Below are 10129 nucleotides of genomic sequence, written 5' to 3'. Positions count from 1 at the left end.
TTGCTGCGATGGCTGTCGATCCTATGCGTCGCTGGTGTGGCTGGCGCCATCTATGGGAGCCTCCTGCAACAGCCACCTTTTTTTTCGATAACAACGACGGCAACGCCGACGCCGAATTTGTGCAGAACGGCGCCCTTACGCTGTCGCGTAGTGTAGATAGTGGGAGCCAGAGCTGAAGCGGCGCGAGAATTATCGCAAGGCTTAGGTCAGACTGAAGAGGGGGAGGTGCTAACGCCGCGTGTGCGCACGAGTGTCAGTTCTGCTGGTGCTATGGCCCACGAAGAAGCTCTCGCTGCTCTCAACAGCGTGAAAGGGCCTCAGAAGAGCCTCTGCCATGCGCGAAAGCAATGAAAAAATTAAGAAGTTGCCAAATACCACCTGTATGCACTGTACGTAGTACTTAGCACAGCATAAAGCATCTGCATTTACTTTAGCTCATCTGCGCTCAGTAAGCTAAAAACCAAAGCAGCACAGCGCGCGCTAAAACAGCTCTCGCCAGAAATTTATGCTGTAAGCAACGAAGCTTTTTTGTTTTTCTTGTACCGTTTATTTCAGCGTAAAACTCAACCTCGCGCTCGAATGAAAGAAAGAAGCGGTAAAAGCAAGGTTCTTTTCTCATCATTCGTCACGGTATCAAATGCCACAAATTATTTTAACGCAGAACCTTTCAACACCGATTGGTGTTGATCTCAGTTCTTTGCCGTGGATTGATGACACGCCGGCAGCAGTGGAATTCCATTTCGACCACATCTTCCCGTCCCATGCGAAACACATGCCCGCAAACATTTTAAACGGTCTTCTCTCTGATCACATAGAGGAAAACCCCCATCATGCGGTGCTTTCTACCGATGCCTCCGTCAGCTGCCAAAAAGCTGCAGTTGGCATCTTTTCGCAGAATTTGGCATGGAGCTATTCTGTCCGCATCTCAGATTATATTCCTATATTCTTTGCGGAATTTTTGGCTCTTGGAGTGGCCCTGCACAAAATCTTATGTTATGTGTCTCACGTTATTATCCTCGCTGATTGTGTGTCAGTTTTAGTCTTCCTTGATACTTCACAAAAATATTTTTTGAAGCGTTTCCTGCGATTTTTTGTCCCTTATGCACGTTGAAGGAAGACCGTTTTGTCTGGTTCCCTGGCCACGCAGGTATTCATTCAAATGAGGTGGCTGATTACTTAGCGAGGTCGGCTCTTGGCTGTTCAGTGACACATCCCGTCCTGAATTTCAGCCTGCTGGCGATTTCTAGGTTTCAGCGGCTGCAACACATATCAGCCAGGTTACGTGATTCCTTACTAAATACCACTGATTATCAGCACTTAGCATATAATTGGAACGTCCGTTCGTGTAAAACCAGGCTGTATGAGGTATCAATGACGCGATTGCGGTAGAGGATTCCCAGTTTGAATTTATATCTATGCAGGTGTGGGTAGACACCGACAAATATGTGACGCATGCGGGGAAGTTGAATCTGTTGACCATTTTCTCCTCTACTCTCCAAACTTCGCACTTCAGAGAAATATTTGCCTGGAGGTCCCTCTCTCCAGGTTAGGGCTCCCGTTATCTCTGCCAGTGTTATTATCGTTCAGTGCGAGCGCCAAAGGATTTTTATTGGCCTCAATTTGTGGGGTTCTCGGCGATTACATAATTACCAACTGGTCAGTTGATTTGCTAAGTCTTTTAAAATTATTCGAGCTCTTAATTTTTCACCAAAATGCTGTCTGTTATTTTACTTTAAATATTCTTTTGTCGTTTTTTACTGATACATTTTTCAAAATTCATGCTTGGTGCAAAAATTTGTCGTAATCTCCGACGGAAATTTCCTTGTTTATGCCACTACAACTTGGCCAATTCTCCCATGTTGGTATGTGCCATGTTTTAGGAGGAAGAAGAAGAAGGTTGTGAGGTAAACAACAAGAACGAGAAGGAGAATTGAGGGCGTCGCTTCGGGCACTGCGTCTGCAGATTTACCAAGGGACGACAACAGCAACTGCGTCCACTGTTGCCTATAGTTTTGTACTTCTTCTCGTCCTGGCCTCGGAGAAGCCCAGTACCGCCCTCCATGGGACCACGCCGCTCTGTTTTCGGTTCCATCTCTGCGGTAAGTCACTGCGACGCTCTGCGCAGCGTGTACATTCGACAGGCGCATCGTGCAAGATGGCCTTACGGCCCTTAAGATTCTCGCTGCGATGCTCATACGATTCAGGCATTGTTTTCTCTGTTTTTCAAAGCGGGCTTAGACATGGCGTTTGGAGTTGAAGTGTTTGATATGCCGCCTGTCTATGACTACGGTTGTGCGCAACATTATCGGTACTCGCCTCGATTTCTTGCAACTGAGAAGTCTGGTCTTCACCCCATACACCCTCCCGCAGAATCAAAGTAATCAGTGCTAAGTTTCTTTGCGGGTATCTAGAATGTTACTCTAATGTTAAGGCGAAACCATAAACAATGGACTAACAGTGTTCATAGTATACACACATCAGTATACACCCCATCTCACAAGTTGCTTGCAGCGCTGTGAATAATGCGGCGAACGGAAGCAATCAGAACAGCGCGGGTTACAAAACGTATTCTTCCGTGTCCCTGACCCTGCGAATGGTGGCTTCATTGCTGGGAAGAAAAAAGCACCAGTGTGCAGCTGCTGCGCGCAGGAGACTCGGCCGATTCAGCGGATGCCATATTTACGTATAGTGGGGCACCATTTTACAACAGACCTCCTCAGTGTGGTGTTCCCGCGGACTTTCTCTGCTGATTTACCCAGTCAATGAAAGGCTCACTGTATTTTCGAAACATCACAGTGAACTACATTTTCAGTAGTCGCAAAACTGCTGAATTCTTGTCCTGATCAAACATTTGAGTGGCTATTTGTTGTCTTCCTTGGCCCCGATTGGAAGAAGAGCTCTACCTTTCACAGTTCTGCTAACAACTTGTGAGATAAAGTGTAGGCCTCACCCTTCCATCGGCTAGCCTTCCTGGTTAGCGTGCTTGGTAGAGCGACTGTCGCGAACAGGCGATGATCCAGGGTTCCATCCCCGGACCGCGACCAATTTTTTTTTTCAACTACAAAGTTACTCTGAAAACCGTAAAACCCTCCTTTTAGCCGTATGGCTGCGCTTGGGTGAGTGCTGATGAGTTATTGAAAGGCGAAAGGTACACATGTCAAACTGGGGACGTTAGACCCAGGAACCTAAATGGTGAGCAATACAAAAAACAGCCAGTCCACACAGGCAGCGATCGCGCGCAGCTCAGCCGCGCAACATCAGGCGCGTCCGTCATGGCTCGTCATGGATCGCTACAATTGCCCTGGGAACGAAGAGAAGCCATCCTGGCGTCTTAAGGCGAGGGCAAGAGGAGTGGGTCGTAGGACGTCTTGAGACAGCTGATGTAGCCAGTGTCACGGCCGCGGCGACGCAAGTCGAAGAGGGTGTCAGCGGCTTCACGATATAATTTAGAGACGTTTGCTCGATTATAGGATAAGGGAAGTGATACCCGATGCGAGATTTCGCAGACAATTCTGGTGTAGTAGGTGGTACCCAGAGCCAAATTAGGGAACCAGTAGAGAAGACGGGTAGCGTGTGGGTTTATGGTTTATTGCTTTTGGCGGCCATTGGATTCTGAAGTGAAAGAATGGGCCAGCTGGAGACATTCGTTGGAGGCTTGCACTAGGAGGTGTCAGGTGTGTAAGGTAAAATTTTGTCCATCGTGGAAAAGGGCTCACGCCCATACGACCGGAATGAAGCGGAAAATCTGGTGGTTGACTGTGCGGTGGTGCTGTATGCGTACGTCACAAAAGGGAAGGACAGCATACCAGTGCGTCTGATCTGATATAACCTACACGGTGAGCGTGTCTCCGAGAGCGCGATTAAAGCGCTCAGTGAGCCCGTTAGTATGAGAGTGGTGGGCAGTGGCCGTCCGATGAACGATAGGACATTCCAAAAGTAGAACTTTATCGAGAATACCCGACCTTTGTCACTTAGCGGCTCGCGTGGCGCGCCGTGGAGAAGGAGAAAATTATTGGGGAGGAAGACAGCAACTTCGCGGGCGGCAGTAGAGGGAAGGGCGGCCGTCTCAGCATGCCGGGGCGAGATGGTCGACGGCGACGATAATCCAGAGGTTCCAGAGACCGTACACGGGAGCGGCCCGCAGTGGTCGACGCCGCATGATCGAGAGGGCAGGACGGGCAAAGAAGTGGCTGCAAAGGGCCAGTTAAACGGGGTGCGGAAGACTTGCGTTTCTCACTGCCGATGCAGGACTGGATGTGTTTGCGAATACAACCTTGCATTTCGCACCGATAGTAACGCCGAGAAATTCTGTTGAAAGTCATGAACACAACGGCGTGTGAGCACTGAGCGCCGGCGTTGAAATATCCGCAAATGTATGACCGTAAATGGCGACGATTCGCGAGGAGCCACCGCCGGCCATCAGACATGTAGTTACGGCGGTACAGGAGGCCGTCCCGGAGGGCGAAATGGGATGCCTAACGGCGTAGAGCACGCGAATGCGCAACGGTTGGTGAGGTGGACAAGACGTCAATGATGGACGCAAGCTACGGGTCTTTCCGCTGCTCCGCAGACATATTATTACGAGGTTAGTTCAGCAGCAGAAACGGTACGCCGTACACAGAAGACACACCATGAAACGGGTCACACAAGCACTTCTTCTTCTTCTCCTTCTTAGTAAGCACACAAGCACTAGCGTCAGCGTCTTCGTCTTCGTCGACTACTCAGCGACACAACAACGTCGTCTTCGCTTGGCGACTGTGTACCGTAACAATATCAATGGCAGTAAGAGGCAGGAGAGCGGGATCTACAGCCGATGAGCATGCACCGGCACCGGGAACCAGAGAGCGAGACAGAGCATAGGCGTTAATGCGTTTGCGAGCAGATCGGAAGATGACACGGATGTCGAAATCCCAATGGCGGAGAGCCCATTTGGCGAGGCACCGAGACCGGTATTTAACAGACGACAGCCAGCAGAGCGCGTGATGATCTGTTACATCAACACAGCGATCGTACAGGAAGTGTCAGAACTTTCTAAGGGCCCAGACCATAGCTAAACACTCATCCGTAAGAGAGTAGTTACATTAAGCTTTTCTGAGCACGTGACTCGAATTCGCAACGACCCATTCTTGAAAACAGTCTTTCCGCTTGGCCAAGACAGCGTCAAGGACGACGCCACTCACATCCGTATGTGCGTACATACCTTGGCGGGCGCTGCTGAGTCGTAGTGTCGGAGTTCTGGCGGCTAAGTGAGAAGATGGCGCAGAGTAGTGAACGCTGCGTCCAACCAGTCTAAACACGGCAGCAAAGTCTTGCATCTCGGCCACGCTTCGACGTTTTCATCACCATCTGCCAGGGCAACGTCAGGCGCGACGTCATGGTTTGCAACATAATAAATTTTTTTATTATCCAAAATGTTTTAGCCACCTGAAACGACAAGGTCAAAAGACGTAAATACCTGTACACAGCGGTCGTCTGAACAGTCGACGTTACAGAACCGTGTTCGCGCTACCACGCCTTCAAGATTTCCCGCTTATTACCCCTTTCATTGTAACCAGAGAAATTTGTATATTTATAACCAAAACCATTTAGTTGAAGAATACAGCCCCTGTATTCGCGTCGACAATTTCGGCATGAAGCTGAAAATCTTTTCAAGACCCTCATGGACGCACAAAGATAGTTACATCCACGGTATAGAGCACTTTATTGGTGCTCGCTAAATACCATTATTCTGCGCTCAAGCTTTGCGTCTGGTAGTGAGACTTGTTTGGGTACTCATAACCTACGATTAGGGCTAATTGGTACAGCATATTTGCAATATATGTGCCAAATTTGACAAAACAATATGCTACACCGAGACGACGAACACAACGATCGCTCGTTCTATTCAACGACGCGCTACCGTTAAAAAATACTTATACCGCTTTCACCCTCGTTTTGAAACGGGGAACTTGCCAGTGAATTTCAGTCTTCGTGTACACATTTTCCATGTCTGGAACTATTGTGCGCTCGATAACATTCCTTCAGGCTTTCTCTTCAGCCCTGCGCACACGATCTCTCTCTCTCTCTCTCTCTCTCTCTCTCAGCAAGGCTGCTGAAATATCTGCACCACTTGCTTTTTTCTAACTTCGGTTCTGAATTTTTACCACCCTTTTCAGAACATATTCAAGTGGCAGTAGTGTCAAGCGTACAGTACTCACGGATTGAAATAGGACATTCGGAGCGCGTGGCCGTCGCTTCATGGAGCGCCGCCCGTAGATGCTCATGGAACCAAGGTGGTGCATTGTGGTATGGCGCGAGGGGGAGAACATCTACAAAGCAGAATTGTTCCTTCCAGCCGCCAACGAGCCGGCCTGTGGTTTACCACATGCCTGCGTGGCACTGCAAGGCTTGGCTTCGAATGTCCTATTTCAATCCGTGAGTACTGTACATAGGGCTACGCAGCTGTCAAGCTTGTAACTATAAACAAATGAAAGTTGCTGTCCTGTCCTTTACTGGAAGGATGTTGACAGAGGCAGGGAAAGGTTCAATGTTCTCGTATGACTGGTTCTTCTTTAATTCCGGGGCATGTAATCGAAACTAACCAAGTCGAATAAATTGAGACTAAACTGACAAAGTGCATTGAAAGGTTAAGAAATTTATGGAAACAACAGCGCCGGAGCCATAAAACATAATCGATAAGAAAAATTGTTGTAAGAGTCGGTAACGGTTTCTCCCAACAAGCCTGCCTTGTCAGCGAGGTGTCTGTCGAATCTGCGGCTTAAAAAGAGTAGGCCTTCCTGAAAGAAAATTGGGTACAAGGCCTCGACGGCGGTCACACAAAAGTGTACAGAGCTTATCGCGTAAGCAGGTTCGTTGTAAAAAAACATCGGGATAGCAGATAGTAGATGTAAAAAAGAAGGTTATCCTAAGCCAACTGTAATCCTTTTTTCGCTCTCTTCGCATTCGAACAAACGGGAAAGGCAAATGTGCATCTGGTTTAGAAATTCGTCTAATTTTCCTTCTTCGGCATTTCATGACGCACACCCCCCAGAGCTCAGTGCAAAGCAAAAAAACAACAACAACAAATTGCATGTGTGCTACATAAAAACGACGATATAAGTGCAAGTTAAAAGGCGAGAAATCTACCTTCACAACAACTGCAGAGCAGGTGGAATCCAAAGAGTGAATTTTCTATGACTAGTTAGCAGCGCAAGCAAATAACTGAAGGGTATAGAATTAGTACACTTCGATTTGGTTGGCTATCCATTTTTTTCACACTGCTACGCATTGAAACTGCACGCACGTCTTTCTTGCGCAGATTGGAAAGTTGTTACCGAGTCCACCGGGGAACGGCCCGCAAACAGGCAGCTTGTCTCTCGTTCCCGGGCTATTCCTGCTGACGTTCGTGGCGAGCGTGGCACTACTTGCCCTGTTCTTGACCTACCTGAAGGGCGAAGACTATGACACCTGCTCCACAGTCGCCTGCACAGCCTTCGCGCAGCTTCTGAAGTCCTCCATAAACGACTCAATCGCCCCTTGCGGCAACTTCGGTTCTTTCGTCTGCCACGGCTGGCACCGCAAGCGGCTGTACTCGGTTCGGCAAGAGCATTACCACTCAGCGCTGGCCGCCATGTCTCACCTGACTGAGTCGGTTGAGGTTCCGCGCGTGGGCCAAAATGCTCTGCAGCAGGTGGCCGCATTCTACCGCAGCTGCCACCAGCTATACACGACGGACCGCAGCGACGCGTCACTCGTGGGTGCATGGCTCGCCGAGGCCGGCGTCGTGTGGCCTGCGCGTCCCGCCAATCCCGACGTCCTCAGCACACTCGTATACCTTGCCCTCAATCTCAGCTTCTCTAGCATCATCGACATTGAAGTAACTAGAACGAGCAATGGACATGCCATCGCCTTGCTTAAGCCTGCTCCAAGTTTGTTTTATATAACTAGCACACACATCTCAAGACAGGAGCAGCGCAGGTTGTTTCGCATCCTATGGGATACCTTCTCGCCCAAAGATTCTGCAATCAGGAATGCATTCGTAACGTTTGAAGACATGCTGCGTGTCGAGGCCATGGTCGGGAATCTAACCAGGTCATTCGCTCGTTCCCGTCAGCAGGTGGTCTTGGGAGACAATGTATTGTTCCGGAGTGCTCGAGAATGGAGCTGGGCAATCGCCCGCCACCAGCAGACTGTCAGCGACGTCTCACTTCGAAGCTTGTACCCCGGGTTCGTGGAAACCTTTGCCCGCCTGTGGAAAGACAACGGCGAGGGCGAGATGCACCTGCTTCTTTCGTGGCACGCCGTGTGGTTGGCGGGCCATTTTGCGCGCGGCCGCTTTCTGGCTCTCGTTGGCGCAGATCAGGGCTACAAGCAACAGTATCACGGCTCGTTGTGCCTGGTGCCTATGTACCTCGCCCTGGGCGACGTGCTGTTCGCCTCGTACAGCGCCCTCGTGTTCCCCCCTCAAGTGCGGCGCGACGTGAAGGCCTTGGTGCTCTCAGTACGGGAAGCGTTCGCTCGTTCCTTGAACCAATACACAGTGTTTGCTGGGGTCGTGAACGCGCTGGCCGGCTGGGGCTCCGTCAAGCACGTCTTCTCGCTGCTCGATTACGCGCAAGAGGTGAACGATACGCTGCACCGCCCCATCCCAGGCTTGCCAGACTTCAGCGACGTGTTCGCGCTCAATTGGCGCATGGCTGTACAGGCGTCCCGGCGATCTGACCAGCCTCCAAAGCGCATGCTCTTATCCGGCACACTTTTCCACGCACGGCTCTTTGAGACCAGCACCGAGGACGGCGACTTTGTACTCGTGCCCGTCGCGCTGAGCTACCCGATGTACGACGTGCAGGCCACGGGCGCAGTCAAGTACGGGGGCCTGGGTAGCCACGTGGCGCTGGCCTCTGCGCGCATCGTTCTCGGCCTGTGCGGAGGCACGGATGAAGACGGGGCAGCGGACTGCCGCCAAGCTCTCGCTGCCTTCAGCCAGTGCGTGGGCATCACGCACAACGCTGGCAGTGATTTGGTCGAGGAGCTTCTGGCTCTGTTTTTTCTCCTCGACGCCTACTCCCGATCTGACGACAGAGAGAAGCGAAGGCTGGAGGCGTTGCCGGGCTTTTCGTCCACGCAGCTGTTCTTCCTTACCTGGTGCTTCATGCGCTGCGCCGGAACTCAGTCGACGCAGGGCGATGCGGACCCGTGCTCGCCAGTGCTGCGTCACGTGAAGGCATTCTCGGAGGCGTTCGAGTGTGTCCAGGGCACGCGCCTCAACACGGCGCACCGATGCGAGCTCTTCCCACAGGTTAGCGGTTAGCGATGGACACCGCCTCAGACAGCGCAGTTGTGTCTCTTCAATTCTGAGCACTGGCATTTTGCTTTTCGCGCACATTTTGTTGGCGCAGTGTCATTTCAACTCTCTGGCTGTGCACTCTCTCGTAACGCTTCTGTGGATTGATTTCAATTATTTTGATTTGCTTTATTCGCAACGGTACAATTTACATACTGTTTTTGCATACATACATACGCGGAAGATTCATTTCTCCGACAACTACATCACGGTCGACAAGTTCATTTTTCTCTTTTACGCTCAGCCCATAATCATGTAGGAGCCGTCCAAATATTTTTTTTTGTTAGGAATGTTTAATATATTTGTCTGCTACTGACTTTTCTACGCCTACAGCCCGCATCATTGTTGGTAACTGTGGAGTGAAACCATGCGGCATCGGCTTACTCGGTCGCTTCGTGTGCGCGAAGTACCACGAAGTCCTTGAAATTCACCTTGTCCAAATTTTCTTGAATAATACCTTGCTTTGTGTCACAATGCTCTATAAGACGCCCCCCACCTCAAACTGTATTTTACTCTAAAAAAAGGGAAAATAAAGAATCGTAGATTACACCTCTGTGTTATTCGCATTTTCTTAGACCATCGCAGTGGTGGCTTTTCGGTGTGTCCATCCGCCTCGCATGCAGGAGGTGCGGGGTTCGATCCTCTATGCCGGCGAGTATACCCCCTGTGATACAGTGGGTACGAGATTTCCCTTGGCCTGATGCTTGGCTTCTGCGGGTGGATATCCCTTGACGTCGCCTTAAGTAACAGAAATACCCTGTGCCATGGTGCTTTTTGGAAAAAGTTACATTTGCGCCATTAAAATTC

The 10129-nt window shown here is 50.3% G+C and overlaps 1 protein-coding gene across 1 annotated transcript; it reads left to right on the top strand.

Annotated features, from left to right (window-relative positions):
* The first annotated feature begins 4084 nt into the window (after positions 1-4084).
* Positions 4085-9289, top strand: LOC144094459 (neprilysin-1-like). The gene is made up of 2 exons (XM_077628391.1): positions 4085-4123; positions 7298-9289. The coding sequence occupies exons 1-2, from the start codon at positions 4085-4087 to the stop codon at positions 9287-9289; spliced, it is 2031 nt and encodes a 676-aa protein (XP_077484517.1).
* The last annotated feature ends 840 nt before the right edge of the window (positions 9290-10129 follow it).

Source organism: Amblyomma americanum, chromosome 6 (assembly GCF_052857255.1).
Source record: "Amblyomma americanum isolate KBUSLIRL-KWMA chromosome 6, ASM5285725v1, whole genome shotgun sequence".
NCBI classification, from domain to species: Eukaryota; Metazoa; Arthropoda; class Arachnida; order Ixodida; family Ixodidae; genus Amblyomma; species Amblyomma americanum.
Note: the sequence above shows the minus strand (reverse complement) of the source record. Positions and strands in the feature narration are given on the sequence as shown.

Bases quoted from the DNA above. Each gene is read 5' to 3' on its own strand.
- LOC144094459 (XM_077628391.1), top strand. From the start codon at position 4,085: ATGGTCGACGGCGACGATAATCCAGAGGTTCCAGAGACC. The intron at 4,124-7,297 runs GTACACGGGAGC...TTTCTTGCGCAG, and splicing joins ATCCAGAGGTTCCAGAGACC to ATTGGAAAGTTGTTACCGAG.